At 30.4% G+C, this 20236-nt stretch overlaps 5 protein-coding genes across 7 annotated transcripts in view; 3 read left to right on the forward strand and 2 right to left on the reverse strand.

Moving 5' to 3' along the window:
* Positions 1 to 137: 137 nt before the first annotated feature.
* On the reverse strand, positions 138 to 4680 carry LOC114934205 (uncharacterized). 2 transcript variants are annotated; one of them, XM_029306839.2, is made up of 9 exons: positions 4399 to 4680; positions 4035 to 4224; positions 3712 to 3912; positions 3382 to 3553; positions 2950 to 3298; positions 2417 to 2869; positions 2087 to 2333; positions 1443 to 1780; positions 138 to 1252 (listed from the first exon to the last, which is right to left on the reverse strand). In XM_029306839.2, the coding sequence occupies exons 2-9, from the start codon at positions 4182 to 4184 to the stop codon at positions 1099 to 1101; spliced, it is 2064 nt and encodes a 687-aa protein (XP_029162672.2). In that variant the 5' UTR covers positions 4185 to 4224; positions 4399 to 4680; the 3' UTR covers positions 138 to 1098. The 2 variants fall into 2 exon arrangements, with proteins under 2 accessions (XP_029162672.2, XP_085339408.1); XM_085483282.1 differs by having other exon boundaries at positions 4035 to 4680.
* Positions 4681 to 4865: 185 nt separating this feature from the next.
* On the forward strand, positions 4866 to 7212 carry Urod (uroporphyrinogen decarboxylase). The gene is made up of 6 exons (XM_029306841.2): positions 4866 to 5375; positions 5487 to 5645; positions 5774 to 5935; positions 6486 to 6623; positions 6721 to 6894; positions 7017 to 7212. The coding sequence occupies exons 1-6, from the start codon at positions 5079 to 5081 to the stop codon at positions 7155 to 7157; spliced, it is 1071 nt and encodes a 356-aa protein (XP_029162674.2). The 5' UTR covers positions 4866 to 5078; the 3' UTR covers positions 7158 to 7212.
* l(2)41Ab (lethal (2) 41Ab) lies at positions 7207 to 12071 on the reverse strand. The gene is made up of 8 exons (XM_029306838.2): positions 11081 to 12071; positions 10114 to 10736; positions 9709 to 9952; positions 9068 to 9478; positions 8390 to 8911; positions 7857 to 8147; positions 7624 to 7782; positions 7207 to 7510 (listed from the first exon to the last, which is right to left on the reverse strand). The coding sequence occupies exons 1-8, from the start codon at positions 11318 to 11320 to the stop codon at positions 7283 to 7285; spliced, it is 2718 nt and encodes a 905-aa protein (XP_029162671.1). The 5' UTR covers positions 11321 to 12071; the 3' UTR covers positions 7207 to 7282.
* Positions 11058 to 15913, forward strand: LOC114934206 (protein TAPT1 homolog). 2 transcript variants are annotated; one of them, XM_029306840.2, is made up of 7 exons: positions 11058 to 12077; positions 12811 to 12965; positions 13053 to 13150; positions 13237 to 13568; positions 13812 to 13909; positions 14064 to 14279; positions 15151 to 15913. In XM_029306840.2, exons 1-7 carry the CDS (start codon positions 11885 to 11887, stop codon positions 15736 to 15738), a joined length of 1680 nt encoding a protein of 559 aa, XP_029162673.2. In that variant the 5' UTR covers positions 11058 to 11884; the 3' UTR covers positions 15739 to 15913. The 2 variants fall into 2 exon arrangements, with proteins under 2 accessions (XP_029162673.2, XP_085339409.1); XM_085483283.1 differs by lacking the exon at positions 11058 to 12077 and adding an exon at positions 12115 to 12164.
* A 743-nt stretch (positions 15914 to 16656) lies between these two features.
* for (cGMP-dependent protein kinase for) overlaps positions 16657 to 20236 on the forward strand; it is a 49116-nt gene continuing 45536 nt past the window's right edge. Inside the window, exon 1 of the mRNA XM_029306885.2 lies at positions 16657 to 17576. Coding sequence (XP_029162718.1) covers positions 17035 to 17576 — 542 coding nt within the window. The 5' untranslated portion in view covers positions 16657 to 17034. The remainder of the gene's footprint in view (positions 17577 to 20236) is intronic.

Genomic DNA, 20236 nt, shown 5'->3' on the forward strand with positions numbered 1-20236 from the left:
TATATATAATTTTAATTCCCGAATTTTTTTTTATTTTTACTTTTGCTACACACAAATAATATTATATAAATAATAATTTTATTTCTTGTTATATTTTATATTTTGAATATACACATATATTCTTAAAAAAAGACCAGTTGTGTTTTAATTTTTATTTTTGTACAAACTATTACAGTAATTATAATTAAATAAATATTTATTATGAAAATTGTATATTCTAATTATTTTTTTATTTATCTATACATATCTTACATTCGCTGAAAAGTGTTTTTTTTTACACACGGACAGTCGACTAAGCGCGGCTTTGCTTAAAATAACTTAAAATAAGCTAAAGAAAGATCGCTTTAAGAGAACACCGTATATGAAATTATACGCACTCAAATTAATTAATGATATATATAATCAACTAACATATATAATAAAAAATAGCATATATATATAAATAATTAATATATATAACTAATAAAATCATTCAATATTTTTCGTATATTTTCTTATCGACGACCACTTGGTATAAATCACAGCATCATTGTCATGATTAAAATTACTTGATGCACACAACTTCTGTCACATCGCAAAATTAAATCTATCAAGTTTTATTTGTTATCTATGTTATATTTTCTAATGTCTTACTGCTAAATGAGAAATTAACGAGATATAAAATTATAACTATTTAGATGCAAAATGTCATATCACACATTACAGTAAAAATGTTAATACTGTGATACGAAATAAATATTGATTATATAACCGTCTTATCACATGTACATCAAGTGCATCTTATTGTATCGTAGGTATTTCTATAAAATTTTATCTTTTTGGTGAAGCATGACACATGGTAGTTTTTTTGCTTTTTTAAAATGCTAAAATTCTTTGATCTAAATTTCTCTTTTCATCAGATTACACATAGATATCTTTACAAAACAAAAATAACAAGTCAATATTTGCAAATATATAATATACTATTTGGATATTCTGCGTATAACTAAAAAATATTTAACGTATCAAACTGCTATATCATATAAAACAAAGAACATTATATGAAAACCTGCATGGAAAAATATCCCATACATTTCTAAATCTTTTTATCTCTGTACCTCAGTAGTACGTATTGTATCGACGTTTTTTCCAAAGCATGGTATTGCGTTGATATAAATCTTCCGCATGTTTTCGCGCATTTCTACGAGAAAATGCTCGTTGAAAATACCAATCCGAAGTGTCATCATATCGTTGCTTCTTATGCACATCAAATCTGTGAAAATGAAGAATGTTATTTATTAAAGATATTTTGTGTGTGTATATATATATATATAAGTGCACTAAAGAAGCTATACTTTAAGCGTAATATAAATGTGTTTTCAGAAAATTAAAATTTATATTTATATTGAAATTTATATTTATATAGCCAATTGTTTCTTAAATCTTATTTCTCAAATTAATACCTTTCATTATCACTCTGCCAATCCGAATTTATATAATCCTGGTCATCTTGCTTTGTTATGCGGCTGTTAAATGAAGACTGTATAGATTTATGATAATTATTGTTCTCTGACACATGATTCTTCATTTTATTCTGAGACGGCATCTTCTTCTTTTCTTTAATATTTTTATTATCATTATTGAAGACTTTTTTAGTAGAGTCACTTGATTTGGAATAATCTTTTTGCTTTGGTTTACTCTTTTCAAACATAACTTTCGCAGAACTTTTATAATACGATACAGATTCTTTATTTGCATTATGTTTATTGTTAGAATTAACAATACAATTCTCTGTTTTATACTGAAAAAAATTCACAATTTATATTTAGGTAATTTGTATAAAACTGCATGCTGTGTATTAATACCTTTAAATCTCTCTGTATATATCTCTACATCTATATATATATATATATATATATATATATATATATATTTTTTTTTAATTTTATATATTTTATTTATTATATATTATATATATATATATATATATATATATATATATGTTACAATTTTATATATCGAAATTTGCATTCTCTTTTCCTTTCCTTTCCCCTCTTTTTTACTTTAAATCTATAAAAAATCAATTTTACATAGATCTATAACTTACGTTTAATGTGATGGGTACATCTTCTATATTAGATCTTGAACAATAATTGGTTGAAAGTGAAGACGAATCTTTCCACAAGTGTAAAACATTATCAAAATTATCCTTTGACATTTTATCTGTTTGTGTTGCTTTATTACATTTAGTACATGTACGTTTATTTAACGTTTCCGTGTTCATTTTTCCTATCGAGTCTGAGAAAAGTAGCTGAGAAGTATTATATATTTTATCACTGCCATTGTGGAAAAACCTGGTATAGAAAACAATAATTTAAATAAACAATAATAATTTATAATAAAAAGGAATAAAAAAAAGGGTAAGATTATTACTTACTTTGGAATAGTATAATTATGTTCATTCAATTTCTTAGTGCTTTTTTTTTTCAAATAATTCTTTTCATTGTCATCATTTCTTTTCTTGTGGCCATTTTTTTTATCATAATTTTCATGAAATGCTGTATTATCAGCTTTCTTGCTCCACTCCTTTACATTTTTTATCTTTGTGTTTCTTTTTTCACTCGTTTTTGTATTAAATTTTTTTGAGGAATAATTTGAAACACAAGATTTGTCATAATTTTTGAAAAGCTCATTATTTTCGGTTAATCGTTTCAAGAATTCATCATCAGGCAATATATTTTTTAAATCACATAATTTCTTAATCACTTTATATCTCTGTTTAGTATATTTATTGTACACGTTTAATGTTATCTTACTCATTTTCTCGATCAAGTTAGAGAGAAGTGACTTAGAAGTAATATGTATTTTGTCACTGTCATGTTGCAAAATCCTGAAATAAAACATAATTAAAATATATACAATAACAATTTATTATTTAAAAATAAAAAAACTGCATTTTTTTATACTCACTTTAAGGCAAGAGAATTGTACTCGTTTTGTGTATTGTTATTAAATAATATTAAGTTTTCATAAAATAATTTTGTACTGTTCACAATATCCAGCGTCTTACTTATTTCATTCTTTAAAGAACTGTTGTTACCATAAATAAATGCAAATGACGATAATACATGTAGAGACATTTGGAGTTGAGACACTTGATCCAATGAATATTGATCAAAATTGAAAGATTCCGATGTAACAGTAGGCTTACCACCCATTTTATTTGTAGAATCTATGTTAGAAAGCTGCTCTATAAAATGTTCTATAATTTTCTTATCAACTGCCGTACGTGCTTTTATTTCATTTAGCATAGTTTTCACTGGAAATGAGAAATTTGATTCAAATGTAAGTAATAAATAAAAAACTTACTTTAAAATCTTAAAATAAAATTTTTTATTTTACCTTCAGTCAGTGCTTTGCAAGTATTAACAATATTGTGACTTACAGTCTTAAGACTTTCAGTATTAATCCCATTTGAATTTGGATTGGCTTCAGGAGTTATAAAAGAATGGCTAAGAATGAAACCAATAACGATACCAATTATACAAGCCAAGACGACATTTCTTATATTTCCCTATATAAACATAGAAAAATTGTTGTACACAAAATTCTATTATATAGAAAAATATTAACAAAGAAATATAATCTTAGATCAATAATAAAATAAAAGTTGGATACTATATGCTATACATACACATATATATATACATAAATATAGTTATTTAGTGTTACCTGGTTATTTACTCGTGTTTCCAGCATCCACAGAGGCCCACATGTGTTACCATTAAATTGACGAAGTTGAAGATTATTTGGAACAGTGTCTGTGTCGCTCTCCGTTATGACAGATATACCATCGGATATATCTTCTGCTTCTGTACTTACAGACGAGACTTTATTATCCTTTGTCTGCGAACTCTCAGAATTTGAGTCCTCCTAATATTAAAAATCTAGCATGTTTTATTCATTCGCATAATCTGATTTTATTTACTTGTTCACATATATAACACTGAAAGTTAATATACATCAACATTATTGCACAAAATTAGAATTCTCACCTTCTGTAGGTTCGAGGATTGCAAAGTTTCATTGTCATCACTCTGTTTATTAATCCAATTTAATTTAATCCACTCGTTTTCATCTCCAGTCTCCACTTCTACCTCCTCTAAATGAAGGCATATTTCATTGATGTTTACATCATCCATCATTTGTACTTCGTAGAGAGAGAATTGTGATCCGAAGCAAAGTCTTTGATCGAAATACCAACGCGAATTAATGCAACAAAGTACAAAAATTCATACACATTGAGTCACGGCGCAAAATATATTTTATTGAACACATGCCAAAAATAATAACGCTTGCATCTGACAGCTCTCGTGCGATTAAGTAGATTCTGTTCAATTTTTCAAATGACACACATACCAAGGAGATAAATAGCCTCGATTGCGAAATCCTGAAATACCGCTCTCTTCTTTTTTGACATTTACATAAAGTAAATTCTTTGCGGAGAATAAAAACACCAGAGAAACGTTTTCGTTTCTATTAGATTACAGCTGATCGGTCTCGAATATCTCAAAAATTCACACTGGCGAACGCGAAATACCTTCCTCTTTTATCCTCCTATATAAGTTCCTTCTTTATTCTGCATTCTATATTTTCGTCTATTTTGAGTCAGCTGTTTTCCTCCAAACTGCGTATACGTCAAATCGACCAATCGGAGGACGGTAATTTTTTCCCCGATTGGCGGCGCAATCTGTCTCATGACCACGTGGGCGAATGACAGATAAGTGCGTTTCTTAAGCAGGGAGCACACACTCTTGCATAAGCGCATAAGCATATGCATAAGAAATTCAACCAATCGAATTTCTTATGCATACGTTTATAGACCAATCAAGATTAAGCAGCTCTTTGATCCCGGTGGCCACTCACTTGTTTCTCTCTGCTTGTTTGTCTCTGTATATAGTATATAGTATATAGTTATATAGATCAGTGAAATAAATTCTACGATATTTTAATATTATGATGTGATATATGCAAAAATTTTTATAAAAAAGAATTGCGTGACAAGGATATATTTGGGAACTATAGAGAGGATTGTCAGAATGATTGAGCACAATTTTCCACCCTTGAAAAACGATCGTGTCTTAAGAGCGACACGCGGAGAACCAGTCGACAGAGTTCCGATTTGGGTCATGAGACAGGCCGGCAGGTATCTTCCGGAGTTTCAGGAAGTCCGGGCCCAGAACGACTTCTTCGCCGTCTGCCAAACCCCGGAACTGGCCTGCCAGGTGACTCTGCAGCCCATAGAACGATTCGATCTGGACGCCAGTATAATATTCTCGGACATTCTGGTGATCCCTCAGGCGATGGGCTTGAAAGTCGAGATGGTAGCAGGGATAGTAAGTGAAAATCTACCTAAGCTATGTTTGGAAAGCAACAAGTATAAATAACGTACATTGTATTTATCTCTATTTATTATTTTCATAAAATAAAAAGTGTCTATGTGTTAGGGTCCAGTCTTGCCTCAACCCTTGGTGGATCCTACTGATCTGGTCAGACTTGCTCGACCAAATGTAGAAGAGGCCCTAAAATATGTCAGAAAGGCTATAACATTGACTCGGCACAAGTTAGATGGAAGAGTGCCGTTGATAGGTTTTACTGGAGCACCTGCAAGTACTTTCGTATTCTAGAAAAATATACAATATTATTATTATTGAAAGGATCATCTTGATAGATGATGTATATTTTGTGAATTTCTGCTGTATTGTACAATTTGTATATTAATTTGTATTTTTAGTGGACTTTGATGGGTTACATGATACAAGGGGGAGGTAGCTCCACAATGGCTAAAGCAAGGTCTTGGTTGTACAAGTATCCAGAGGACTCTCACAAATTGTTGCAGATGATTACAGATGTTATTGTGGATTATTTAGTGATGCAAGTGAAAGCTGGTGCTCAGGTATATATATTCAAAAGTATAATTTGATAAACATAGTAAAGGATTCTTTTGTAAAATGAGAATCTTAAGCATTAGACAATTAAATTTTAATAAGAGATAATCATTCTATGATATGTCATTTATACAAGAATTATGAAATAAATAAAGGTAAACTATTAGTTTTATTTTTTTCATAATTCTAATTACGAAGAAAAAAAATACGTTCCTATATAAAAAAACATTTTTATTTTACATAAATTTTAAAAAATTAAATAAAATAAATCAAAAAAATTTTTTGAATTATTTTAATTTAATATAAATAATATTAAAAAAATTAACTTTTAATTTAACTTAATTTAATTTTAACTTAATTTTTAACTGAATTAGTTTTTTGTTCATGCAACTTTTAATGTGACTAAATTAATTTTATAAGCTATTAACTTAACTTAGTTTAAAAAAATAATTAACTTACTCAACTCTGCATATATGTAGCATATATAAAAATATAAATTAAATACATACAATATAAGTATAAATTAAATAAATGATATTATATATTATCTTTTTCAAGTTACTTCAAGTATTTGAAAGCAATGGTGACTATTTGGATGATGCATTGTTCACAATTTATTCTTTTAAATATCTGAAACAAATAAGTGAACGTGTACGAAAACAATTGAAGGAAGAAAATATTCCGGAAGTGCCTATGGTATGTATTATAATTATTCTCTAGACAAATTATTTTTGTATAGAATATAGAAAATAAATCTTTGCATGTAAAATAAACGTTGAATCCGTTTTTATAGATTGCTTTCCCGAAAGGAGCGACCATGAATTCTTTAAAAATCCTCGCTAAGGATAAAAGTTACGAAGTTATAGGCCTTGATTGGACAGTAGATCCTGTTGAAGCCAGAAACCAGCTTGGGCCTGACGTAACATTACAAGGTAATATGGATCCTTGCGCAATGTATTCTTCCCAGGTATGTTGAACATTTTCTTTAAGATTAATAAAAATATCTACTCTAATACTGATCAATGATACTTAATGATACTACAAAGATATTTACAAGAATATGTTAAAAATACTCATAATTATTCTTAGGATGAAATTATTGATCGTGCACACAAAATGGTGTCAAATTTTGGTAAAACTCGATATATTGCTAATTTGGGTCATGGTATTTTACCAGATACTCCCATTTCATCCATGGAAGCTTTTATCAAAGGTGTACATTCTGCATAAGTACAATATATTTTTTACAATACAAATTTATTACATGCATTATGCATTTATACAAGTTGTTACAATTATTGTGTTATTGAATAATGTTCCATCGTTTTATTTCTTCGTTTACATTTACTGGGATCTTATAATATTTCTAATGTCAAAAATATTTTTTGAATATTATTTTTCAATAAAGGGAAGTCTTGGCTCGTTCGTTCCATTACGTGTTTCAAATAATCGTGAAGAATCTGTTCGTTTTGGAATTCTTCATTTATTGCTGTTTCGCTCTTAAAAAGCATCTTGTATCTACTGCTTTTAATATCTTGAAGCATTTTAGCTTTTCGTTGTTTGAAAACTAACGCTTGCAAATTCTGAAAAAATAACAGAAGGTATTTTTTCTTAATTATAACAATGTTAAGTCTTTCTAAACACAAATATAGCAATTCCAAATTTGTTTTAAAGAAAATAATTCACAATAACATACGTAATATTTAAGAGCTTCCATTTGCATTATCTTCTGATCCACATTTGGGATAACGTCTCCTACCATTTTTAATGTTGCTTGCAATTCGTTACACTTGTCTAGCGTATCTTTTATTTGACATTCTCGTTCGAATATTTTATTTTCAATTTTCTTTGTCTCCTGTAAGAAATATAAAAAAAAAATAAATATCAAGAGAGAACGATTCATTTCACTTGTCAGTCGAGTTTGACTACCTTCGCGATTTGTTTTATCTTCAATTTCTGATCAGCGAGGCGTTTGCAGAATATAACTTTCTGATTGTGTTGTCCCTTTGGATCTTTCTTGAACTTGCTCATAACTTTGTCCAATATAATATCTCTTCGCGCGACACAAAACTCCATATCATGGATCAATTTTTCCTGTATCCTGCGCAAGTGTGACAGACGCATTTCCATTTTGTGAATTTCGCTTTTCATTACAGCAATATCACCACCGTTTGTACGTTCATCCTTCATCTTCTTCGTCGTTTCTTGCATTAATTGCACCTGAAAATTATAGAATAAATTAAATTAATAATAATAATAATAATAAATATATAATTAATCTAAATATAATTATAAGTAATATTAATATTAATAAAAAATAGATTAAATGATGATTAAGTTTGTTTGCTTGAAATAAATAATTAAATATTATAAATTGATGTGTGGGGCAAATATTTTTCTTCTGCTCTATCGTATGATTATATATTTTATTATTATTATTAAATGTATATTTAAAATTTTACTTTTTTCTCCCACGATAAACTCTCTTGTTGCACAGTTTCTAGATTATCTTTCAAAAATGCTTTTTCCTCGTATAACTGCTTTAAATCACTCTGCATCTTTATTAGATTTAATTCTGCATCCTCGAGAGACTGTACACCCTCGTTTTTCATAATAGAATTTTTGTCCTCCAGCTCCTCTTTCAGTCCTTTTTGTATAACTAATTGTGCATTCATCTGCACCAATCTTTGTTGCAATAGATTTAATATTCTCTGCATATTTGAATCTTCCTTATCGAGCATTTCCAGGGTATGCTCCAGTTTCAAATTCTTTTGATCCATAATCATAATTTCCTTGTTAAGAAGATTGAGTTCCTGCAACTGTAAGTCCCTTTGTTGGCTCAGTGTAATCATGTGTCCCTCTTGTCGAATCCAGAATTGCTGTGACTTTTTATTATCCTGCTGTATCTCTTCTATATTTTTTTCCAAAGTCATTATTTTCATGTCGAGCGGATTCATTTCTTCGCCACCAGTATGTGTTAATATCTGTAAAAAAAAAGATACAAGTAAAGAGAGTCTTTACTACATTTTCATTTTTTAAATAGAATTTTATTAAATATTTACTAAATATATTTTAATAAATATTTAATAAATATATTTTATTAAATATAATTTTATTTTTAATAATATATTTAATATCACCTCCTCAATGGTTTTAGTCAAGGTGGCAATTTTTATTTGTTTTCTCTCGATTGTGACATCGTGTTTCTTGATCTCTTTCTGAATCTCATCTATCTCTTTCCCTTTCATGTCGTTACTTTGCAAAAGTTCTTCTAATTCCGTCTTTTCGTGAGATATGTACGCATTGAGCTGTTCTAATTCCAATAATTTTTTGCCATATGAATTTTCTGTTTCCACCAGTGACAATTCTTGTTCTTGTATTCTGTCTTTAGAATCCACTAATAATTTATTCAAATATCGAGCCGCTTTATCGTGTGCAACTTTTTCCTCCAGCTTGCTATATATTGTATTTTCCAACTCGTTTTGCTTGTTCAAAAATTTGGCGAATTCTTTATCAATTTCTTCTTCTTCGTGTAACAAATATTGCCACTTCTAAAATGTGAGACTTTCATTAACTGGATATATATATATAATATATTAATTATAATGTATATATATATTTTTTTTAAATATTTAATATATATTATTTTATATTATATTATTTATATTATATTTATATTAATACATATTTTGATATTAAAATATATTTTTTACTTAAAATATATTAATTAATTAATAATTTGATTATTGGTAATAACATGCAAAAACTAAATTTAACATACATTATTAATCAGGTCAAATTCATGTTGTTCGTGCTCGCTGAATTTTGCCATTTTCACTAATTCAGATTGCAAATTATTAAGTTTATCATTTTCCACTTCCATCAGCTTTGAATTAATCTGTATATTGTCTTTTATTCGTAAATGCAACGAGGTCAAATTCTCGTTATTCTCAGCTTCCTTCTGAGTCTCCTTCTTCAATTTCTCTATCTCTGTATGCATTGTGGTGAAGGACTCGCATATTTTCCTGAAAAAATATATTAAACGCGTGTTAAAATGTTTACACAATATTTGTGTCTCCATTTAACAAATTCATATTATGGACCGTTTGGAATATGTGGTATTTGTTAAATTTAACACAAATTTTTCAACTGTGCGAGGAGTCAGGAGCCTTAAATATTTACGTACTCGCGTTCCGCGTTTAATTGCTCGTAAACCTTATTCCGCTTAGTGATATTAAGCACGACGGAATTCCAGGCGTTGCATAAATTCATATGTTGCTTGTGCAATGCTTCCAGGTCGGCGTTGACGTCGGCGATCATCTGATTGATCTCGATCCTCTCCTTATTCTTCAGCTGCAACTGTGCATCCAGATTGGCTATCTCGCTCTTGATCCTCCATATCTCCTCCATCAGACGAAATATTATAAAATCCTTCTGCTGCTTCTGTGCAATCAGGTCCCGTTGAATCGCCCTGTCTTTTTTAGACACTTGTCTAGAGACGGCCAAATCGCTTTCGAGCTCCTTCTGCCATTCCGTGAATTGTGTTTGCAAAATTGCAAGTTGCTCCAGCTCCTGCCCGCGGTTCTTCTCTTTCGTCCTTTCGTCCAGCAATTTTGCATGGGCCGCCTTACGAAAGTCTTTCGCTTCCCTTACACAGGCGTCCTTCTCCTCGCGCAATAAAATTATATTTGCTATCATACTTTGGTATTTTTCTATTGTCATTTGCTGCTGTGCTATCTCTTGCTGGGCGTTGTACAATTGCAAGCCCTCTGTTTCGTGTTCCTTTTCTATATATTTTATTTTTGCCTCCTGCGAAATATTTGCAGCTAATTATTTCAATGAATAATTATATATTTTAATATTTAAGTTAATATATATTTATATATTTAATTATATTAATAATTACAATAATGTATTATACATTATAATTATACATATTATATATTATATAGATTAATTATGTATAATATCTATTATATATAATAATTATATATATATATATATATATATATATATATATATATATATTATATATAATATATATTATATATAATAATTATATATAATATCTTACGCGTTTTATTTACTTGATAAAATTTTTTCTATTATAATATTTCATGAAATTGATGTGGAAAAGAGAGTAAAATCCTTACAAGATCTAATATCTCGCTGCTCAATTTATCGTCAATACGGACAAGATGTTCCCGCAGGGCATTCTGGAATTTCTTCATCAAGGAGTCATCTGGATCCAGAACGTTTGGCACATTCGAAGACTTCGTATTGTCTATCCACAATTTCTTTCTGAATTTAGTTCCCGGTCGTTCCATGCTGTCATCAGCTTTAAATTCATTATCGAGAGATACAGCGTTATTGCTTTCGATCGATGGATCCATCGTGGAATTTTGTATCGCACAATATTTTATTTAAAGTTTTATTAATTTTATACAATATTTTATAAAACTTTCTGAAAAAAAACATGCACAGAAACTACTCGCATGCTAAACTGTTGTTGATTCAAATCAGATTCGTAACTAAGGAAGTGTCTGTCATTATGACATATTATCTTAAATATCTTATCGACAGTCGATTATTAAAATTCTGTTATTATCGACTGTTGTTTATACAATCTAATTCATAAAATATATAATCTTGAATGTGTGGAAAACTTGACGCAGTTTCGCAGAGCCGATCTCGACACATGTGTCATGTAACAAAAAGCGTATCCCGGACGGAGGACATTATTACGCCGAGCCGACCGTCGCGTTTTGTTGTTCGCGCTGTGTTATGACAGTTGTGCCCGGAACCAGGCACAACAGAGTCGCACTTCTACGGGAGAAGCGAGACGACGCGTGGTTATGTCCGAGTAAAAAGACGCAGAGAGAGGGTAGAAAGTTCGGAAAGAGAATGCATCTCGCGTCGATGGTGTTCCTTATTGTTTGAGGTATTTGTTATTGAAGATGCAAAGCGTTGTCCCTGACGGAGACATCGGGGAGGAGGATGGCTGGTCGGACCAGAAGAGGACCATCAGGTTTCGCACTGACAAGTCGAAAAATCATGTGTCATCCAACAATAAACAACGGGTGGAAAATGTGGATCCGCCGCGCTACAGGTCGCAATTATCAGACGGACAAGATACGAAGAAAAGACAAAGTACATACATATATGTATATATATATATATATAAAATATATGTGTATGCATGATTGTCAGAATTAGCTTCTACAGAAAAAACAACTAGTATGATAAATTATGAATACATAATTGGAATATAAAAGTAGATTAGTCATCTGTGCAGATGCGTCATATCCAATTTTGCAAGATTTATTTGTAAAATGTGAAATAACAGTTCTCATGATTGACAGATGATTTTAATTTAAGATATGTTGTGTTACATTATCTGTTCAATTATTGTTATTTATTTTATTATTTATTTTTATTGAATTATTAATTATATTAGGAATACACTAGGAATTTTTTTATACAGAGAATAGCTCTTATAAGTTTCACGTTTGAAAGATAATTTTGACTTAAGATATGTTGCGTTACATTATCTGTCCAATTATATTATTTATTTATTATTTATTTTTAGTGAATTATTAATTATATATTAAGAATATGCTAGGAATTTTTTTATATAGAGGAAAATTTTCATGAGTTTTACATTTGACAGATAATTTGACTTAAGATATGTTGTACTCCACTATCTGTCCAGTTATTATATTAAAAATTACTTATTATTAATTTTGAATGAATTATTAATTAATTATGTTAGAAATATGCTAGGAATTTTATTATATAGAACTATTTTTATTATTAATATAAAATTTCTATAAAACAGCTTTATTTTTGTGTATAGTTTGATTAAATATTTTTAATATTTCAGAAGTGTCGTTGATGCAATTTTTAAAGACAGAATTAACAAGGGATTATCAGTTGGAACATGATGAGGAGAAGTTCTCTGCCAGAAGGGAGAAGATTTACTCGTTTATAAAAATTCCTAGAGAGGTGGAGAACTTTATGGCGTATGGTTTTCTTCAGGTATGACGATATTACACCATTGTAAGATTAAAATGATTTTATATCTTCAAAATAATTTATATTTTATTATTATTTTGGTTGCCAAAGTGTGCGGATTCCTTTCTCTTTGTATATACATTTTTACCGTTAAGAATTGTAATGGCTCTATGGGCAGTGATTACGAGACCCTTACAACATTGTTTAAGGTATCTAGAAGAATCTATTAATATATATTTGTTCTATTAATTAATATATATTTATTAAAAAATTTTCACTTAATCTTATTTCACAGAGGCAGGGAAAGAGATGGTGCGACAAACACAAAGATGTATTTAAGCCCAGCCGAGGTGTGCGATTTATTGAAAGGGATCGTAGTGGTAGGTTGTTGGGCAGCCACCTGGAAAGTGGACACCTCCATGATGTATCATTTGGTTAAGAGTCAATCGGTTATAAAGTTATACATATTTTATAACATGCTGGAAGTAGGAGATCGTCTTTTCAGCGCGTTTGGCCAAGACGCTATAGACGCTCTTCTTTGGACAGCCACCGAACCGCGTTCTCGGTCCACTCGTACGCAACATTTGGGTACATTGCCGCATCTTTTGTTCGCTTTCATTTATGTGTGTATCCTTTAGATACAATTATATGTATAATTTAAATATATAATTGATGTAATAATGTGTTATATAATTATATATATAATAATATGTATAATATATATAATATATATAATATATATAATGATTGCAAATCGAAAATTGATTATTAATATAATTATATATATTCATAATCAATTTGATCTGCGATAATTATTTTTAAGTCGTAGAACAAGATGTATATATATACCTTGACTGCATTCTCATAAAGTATTTCACAGCATATTGGTATTATTCCAAGCAACAACATTAAATGTAGCGATCAACAGCAGCAACAAAGCTCTTCTGACAATTATGATGTCCAACAATGTAAGTATGCCACATAAAGTGTGAAACAATTTTTCCTAGTATCCAAGAATAAAGTATAGCAAGTTTGAATGAATAAATAAAATAGTAAATAATAAATAAAATAAAATATAATACAAAGTATAAAAAAATCTAAAAATATGCAAAATATTTTCAGTTTGTAGAACTGAAGGGTTCTGTGTTCAAGAAGTTTGACAAGAACAACTTATTCCAATTATCTTGCGCCGATGTCAGGGAAAGATTTCACCTAACTATGCTGCTCCTTGCAGTGACTCTACAAACAATGAAGGAATACGCGTGGCACAGCGATCGTTTCGCCGTGTTACTGCCAGATTGTGTGATGCTGTTGTTCGCAGAAGTTCTTGTTGACTGGGTTTGTATAAATTATATTATTATAATTAATGAATCAAAAAGGCTCTGGCATATATAAAAATTATGTTATGATATAAATACAAATTCAAGTATGAAGACGAAGAAAGAGCCAAGTACAGATATTAAGTGCAACAGAAAAAAAAATTATTTTTAAATTTCTCTAGATTTATTTTTAATATTTTGGTGCTTTTTTGGAATATTTTTAGCATCAATTAGATTTTTTTTCTATTTGATGTGCTATTTGATATGCTGAGAATAATTCCAAAGGAAGGAAGCATTCAAAACAAGTATAGAAGAATTTAAAGCTTCATTTTTTAAATTTTAAATCAAACTGTCACACGGAATGACTGGGCTTCATATTACAGTCATTTTACAGCTATTGATTAATTATAAATTATAAAGGGAAAATGATAGTTTTCAAGGTATTTTGAGAGTGTGCCAAAGTCATCTGAAGTGTTGCTTCATCGAAATATCTTTTTATTTCGAAATGGCATTTAAGAATGTTTAGCGTGTTTTCTCTCTGACTTCTAACGTCACAAGAAATAATTTAAAAATAGATTTGTTGCATTACTAATATCTGTACTAGCTATTTTTAATGCCTAAGTTTATATTTATATTATTATATTATATACATGTCTCGAGTCTAGATGATTCTATTAGTGATCGAACTTGATTATTCTTATTTAAATTATTCAAGTCTTATGTAAAATCTTATGTAACCTTAATTTTACATTGCCAATCGAGATTCACTCTTTTAATAATCCTTCACCAGTTTACATATGTTATAATATCGCTATAATTACACCTGAAATATCCACGAACCGCATTTGATCATTCCTGCCTACGCTAATTATCACATTGTATGTCTGAAGGTGAAACACGCGTTCATTACGCGTTTCAATGAGTTGCCTTCGACCGTCTACAGGGATTATACCGTGAGTTTGGCCTATGATATGACGCAGACACGTCGGGAAACAGCGTTCTCGGATCCCTCGGATTTGGTAGCGCGGCGAATGGGCTTTATACCACTTCCCCTGGGAGTCGCCATGGCCCGTGTTCTGTGCACAACCCTCACGCCATCCGCGAGACCCGCTAATATCATACTTCTACTGCTGGCGTATCTCATTCTAATGGCTCTTCGTATATTAAATAGCTTAATCATTCTCGGCAAAGCGTGCGACATAATATCGCACACGCAGACCGAGAAAAATAACGTAAGCTCGAAATCTCCGTCGCACAAACGTGCTAACAGCGCCGACATGAAGAATCCGAATCTCGGAACGGCCATCCTCTCGAACAGCGCCGTTAGCTTGAACAACGTCTGTTTAAACGAGGTATTTTTAAATACGGAAGAGACCCATAAAGTTGAGAAATTTCAGTGCAACAACGCCGACGAATTCGCAGGTGCCGCGAAAACGAGCGTGTTAAGGACAGGAAGCGAACCCCTTCTTCCCCAATGACAAATCTTTAGCGCAATTAAAGTACGATGGTTCTTTTTTGTTTTTATTTATATTCATTGTACATATTTTCCGTTGTACATAATACACGTGCACAAATGCTAATATGAGTGCTTTTTTGCAGTAATATTTATATAATGTACCTATATAAGGATAATAAATTTTTGGTTATTGTTTATTCGCAGGTTTCATTTCTCCAAGGATATGCAGATTTTTACGTGCAAATTTATGTGGATTACATTATGAATTATTTCTTCATAATTACATTTATCACGGGAGCGTTTCACCTATCAAAACAAGTCAGTATTTCTGTTTAGATTTTTTTTAATTATTTTGAAATGGATTTTTTAATGGATATTGAATGCTACCTTTTATAAATTTTATATTTTAAGAATAATTTTTAACTATTCTTTAAATTAAAAAACAATTATTTTAATAATAGTTATTTAATTATATATAATTATATATATTATATATATTATATATGTATAATTATATAACTGTATATCATTATATATAATTATATAACTGCAATGTATATGTATTCAATTTTGCTTTGGACTTTATACGTTATGCATACTCATTATTACAATTTGATACTAATAATTGGCTGTATCAAAGTTCTCTATCCATAAAGCTCATTTAAAACGAGCAATTCAGAATGTCGAAATTGTTTATATTGCTTTATTAAAGAATCTTTAATTGCATATTTTAATAACATATGAAGCTATTATAAATCGAAATAAAATAATTATTAAAGAAGGCAAAATAATTTTTTTTTTTCAAGATTACAAAAAATCCACATGAATAAAATTTAGTCGCAATCAGCAGTTATATTGACAAATTTTTTTTAATTCGAAAATAAAATCTTGATATAAATAAAACACATGCTAAAATAAAATGTAATATTTAATATTAATTTTCCTCTTCTATTCTCGTTCTAAAAAGAATAAAACTTTTGAAAAACGCGCTCTTAGTATGCAGAACGAATCTAGTCACTCTTCGAGAACCTCGTTACGTCACGTGACGTCGCGACCGGCGTGGCGCTGCGCGCGCAGTTCCCCCACTCCTCGGTCTCGTTCTCTCGCTCCCTCTCTCGCTCCGTCTTTCTCCCTCCCACTCCCAGTATCCCTCGCTCTCTGGACTCGTGCGGGACGTCGGCGCGGAGGTGGCGGAGGACGTCGGTCCTCCGCTCTTCGGGAGCGCGAATTCGTGCGATAGTAACGACCGACGTCGCGTTGCTTCGCGTTATCCTCTCTCTTTCTCTCTCCCTCCCTCGTGCGATCATCGGTGAGTTGAATGGACAAAAGTACCAAGTGCCGAGTGCCCATCGGCGACGCCTGCGTGTCTATGCGCGTGTGCTTCGACTCGCTGTGCTTCTCGTCGACGCAGCCGCGGCTCGCCGACGAGGAGGACGCGGCCGCCTCGTCGCAGCCGCCAATGCGGGACGTCGCCGTCGACGCCGTCGCCGTCGCCGCTGTCACCAGCTCCCAGGCAGCCACCACCACGCAGCAAATCGCCCAAGTGCCGCACGTCGCCCCAGGAGGCGGCGGCGGCGGTGGTGCCCCGATCGTCGCCATGGGCACCCTGAGGGAGCTTCAGGAGCTGCTCCGCGCCAAGGACGAGCGTATCGCCGAGCTCGAGGCGGTGGTCTGCTGCCGCGACGCTCAGATCCAGGAGCTACGCAGCCACCTTGACAAGTTCCTCAGTGTCCTGCCGTTCAGCACCGCGCCCCCACGCACGCCGACCAAGCCGAGGACCCGCGATCGCGCCCAGGGCATCTCCGCGGAGCCTCCGCTCCAGGAGCTCGCGCCTCTCGCGGTCGTCGACAAGAGCGACAGGTTGGTACCACGCGCCTCTGTTTTTCTACGTATTTTGCGCGCACGCTCTTACGCATACATGGATTTTCTCTCTCGTGTATGTAGATTTATGTATGTATGTACTGGGTGATCCACGACGAGTGCACCAAATTTTGACAGTTCGTTTGACAGGTGAAATTCAAAACATATTTCTTGTATTTTTTTTTTTATTTATTTTTGATAATAATAATTTATTAACGTTATTATTAAAAATTATTCCAAAATAATTGTCATTATTATTATTATTATATAAGGAATATTAGAAAATAATTTTTTTATATTTTCTTATGAATAATTTCTAATAATATTAATGATATAATTATTCGTATTTTATGCTAATTATATATTATTGACATTTTATAATATTTATGATTTATATGGAAAAATAATTATTACAAAACATTTATTATATATTAATAATGATAATTATATATATTATATAATAAATAATAATACAAAAACTAGTTAAAATATGAAACATATGTTCGTATTATATTTTTTTATTTGACATGACTTTCCGAACGGATTTCGGCTACCGAAATTTTTTGCACTCGTAGATCACCCTGTATATGCATATGTATACTCCGTTCTCCTTTTTTATCTCCCCTCTGTCCTCTCTTCGCGCGCACCTTGCGCTGCGACCTTGTGGGCCCTCCAATAATTTCCCGCATTAAACGGATATTTTTAAACCCGCGCTTATAACGCATACCGGCGTTTATATGACGTTTCTTCATTTTAACACGCACGTGTAAAATGGAGCGCGATCGACTGGAAGGAAAAATTATACGCACTGTCAATAGTCAGCGATAATGTGTACAGTGCGCAACAAAATATGATAGCGCGCACACATATGCGCTCTATATTCTACGTTCTCTTGAAGATAAACATATTCAATGTCACATCTCTTTCTTTGCGAAATATATTTTTAGAAAGTTGTATCAAGCGTAAAAAATATAGAAACATAAATTTTTAAGATAAAAAAATAGTACATTTCGTAGAAAACGCAAGGAAGATTATGATATTATTTATTATATATTTATAATATCAAATATATATATAATTATTATTGTTGTATGTATATTTAATAAGACTTATGGTTTGGTTGTAAAACATGCATCAAATATTTTGGAAATAATTTATACATACAGCTTATAAGCTTCAATTTCTCTCGCATTGTAAAAAAATATATAATATATTACATAAAAATATGTAAAATTACATATATAATGAATGTAAAATTACACGATAAATAATAAAAATGTATACATTTTACACTTATTACTATACACTTATTATTTTTGTAATTTTATATATATTTTATGTAATATTATATATTTTTTATAGTGCACTAAAAAAGGAAGATTTAACGTCTTAATTTGTCTACGTTTATTATAAAGAAAAAATGTATAATATATAGGATGCGCAAAATATACATCTCTTTCGCTAATTTTTAAAAAATATTTAAATAATATTAAATATCTTATTTAATTATATATATTATGTACACTGATAACATTTTTGTTAACTTGACTAATTATTTTGTTAATTGGACACATTAGTATTTAAATCAAATATTGTACGTTTTATTAGATTTAATATATTTAATTTAAATATTTTTATATGTTCAATTAACAAAATAATATTTAGTTGTCAAGTTATCAAATTTTTTTTAGTGTACAAATGCAGAAAAATACATTTTACTAGTCATAATAAACCGTGATGTGTAATTAGATTTATACAAAGTCAAAATTCTTGAACGATTTTCACAAGTTTCGTTTAACGATCTAAAAGTTATGATATAATTTTGGCAAATTCTTCTTTACGATACAAGTATGCAAAAGTGACCTTTGTCAACGATTTAACTCACCGGCATTGAGATCATCTTTTTTAAATATCTTTATTCGTCACTCGTATAACCTATAACACACACACACACACACACACACACACACACACCAATAATTTATATTTATTTTGAATGTTTTTTTCCTTTATGCAAAGCTATAGCTATTTTAACTAAATTTTCGATTAATCATTTTGAAGGGTTCAGAGTTAAATGAACATCATTTTATGCTATTTTATTCCCACAATTAAATATCTTTACTATTAAGACTCAAATTAAAAATTTGTCAAAATTTTATTTTTAAAGTGCATTTAAAAATATAACTGAAGAATGAAATCTTATTTGCTAAAGTTTGAAATACTTCAAAATTTTTTAATTTTTAATTATTAGATGGATATATGCCAATTTCATATAATTTTTTTTATAATTTTTAATTAATTGGATGTATACAAGTCTTTCATAAAAATAGATACTTTTGTTAAATACACACATCACAATTATCTTTATTATTAAGCCTCAAATTAAAAATTTATCAAAATTATTTTTCAAGCAAATTTAAAAATTAAGAATATAAGAATGAAATCTTGCATGCAATTTATTTAGTTAAAGCTTGAAATACTTCAAAATTCTTTAATTTTTAATTATTACCTATACTTATAAAGCTGATTCACCGATTTTATATTATAATTCTTTTTTTCTTTAATATTTTTTATTGAATTATATTATAATTTTTATTTTTTTAATATTTTATTTCGAATTATCTCACAAGATATATGTTAAATTATATCTGCACACATGA

Source organism: Nylanderia fulva, unplaced genomic scaffold, assembly GCF_048542155.1.
Source record: "Nylanderia fulva isolate GAGA-0341 unplaced genomic scaffold, ASM4854215v1 Scaffold24, whole genome shotgun sequence".
In the NCBI taxonomy this organism is placed as follows: Eukaryota; Metazoa; Arthropoda; class Insecta; order Hymenoptera; family Formicidae; genus Nylanderia; species Nylanderia fulva.

What these genes read in the sequence shown, in the direction of transcription:
- LOC114934205 (XM_029306839.2), bottom strand. Translation starts at nt 4,184, where the DNA reads ATGATGGATGATGTAAACATCAATGAAATATGCCTTCATTTAGAGGAG. An exon ending in AAACACGAGTAAATAACCAG is followed by an intron (nt 3,554 to 3,711) that starts GTAACACTAAAT and finishes ATGTTTATATAG; the next exon opens with GGAAATATAAGAAATGTCGT. An exon ending in TACAATTCTCTTGCCTTAAA is followed by an intron (nt 2,870 to 2,949) that starts GTGAGTATAAAA and finishes GTTTTATTTCAG; the next exon opens with GATTTTGCAACATGACAGTG.
- Urod (XM_029306841.2), top strand. Translation starts at nt 5,079, where the DNA reads ATGATTGAGCACAATTTTCCACCCTTGAAAAACGATCGTGTCTTAAGA. An exon ending in TAGGTTTTACTGGAGCACCT is followed by an intron (nt 5,646 to 5,773) that starts GCAAGTACTTTC and finishes TTGTATTTTTAG; the next exon opens with TGGACTTTGATGGGTTACAT. An exon ending in ATATTCCGGAAGTGCCTATG is followed by an intron (nt 6,624 to 6,720) that starts GTATGTATTATA and finishes CCGTTTTTATAG; the next exon opens with ATTGCTTTCCCGAAAGGAGC.
- LOC114934206 (XM_029306840.2), top strand. Translation starts at nt 11,885, where the DNA reads ATGCAAAGCGTTGTCCCTGACGGAGACATCGGGGAGGAGGATGGCTGG. An exon ending in CCCTTACAACATTGTTTAAG is followed by an intron (nt 13,151 to 13,236) that starts GTATCTAGAAGA and finishes CTTATTTCACAG; the next exon opens with AGGCAGGGAAAGAGATGGTG. An exon ending in CAGAAGTTCTTGTTGACTGG is followed by an intron (nt 14,280 to 15,150) that starts GTTTGTATAAAT and finishes GTATGTCTGAAG; the next exon opens with GTGAAACACGCGTTCATTAC.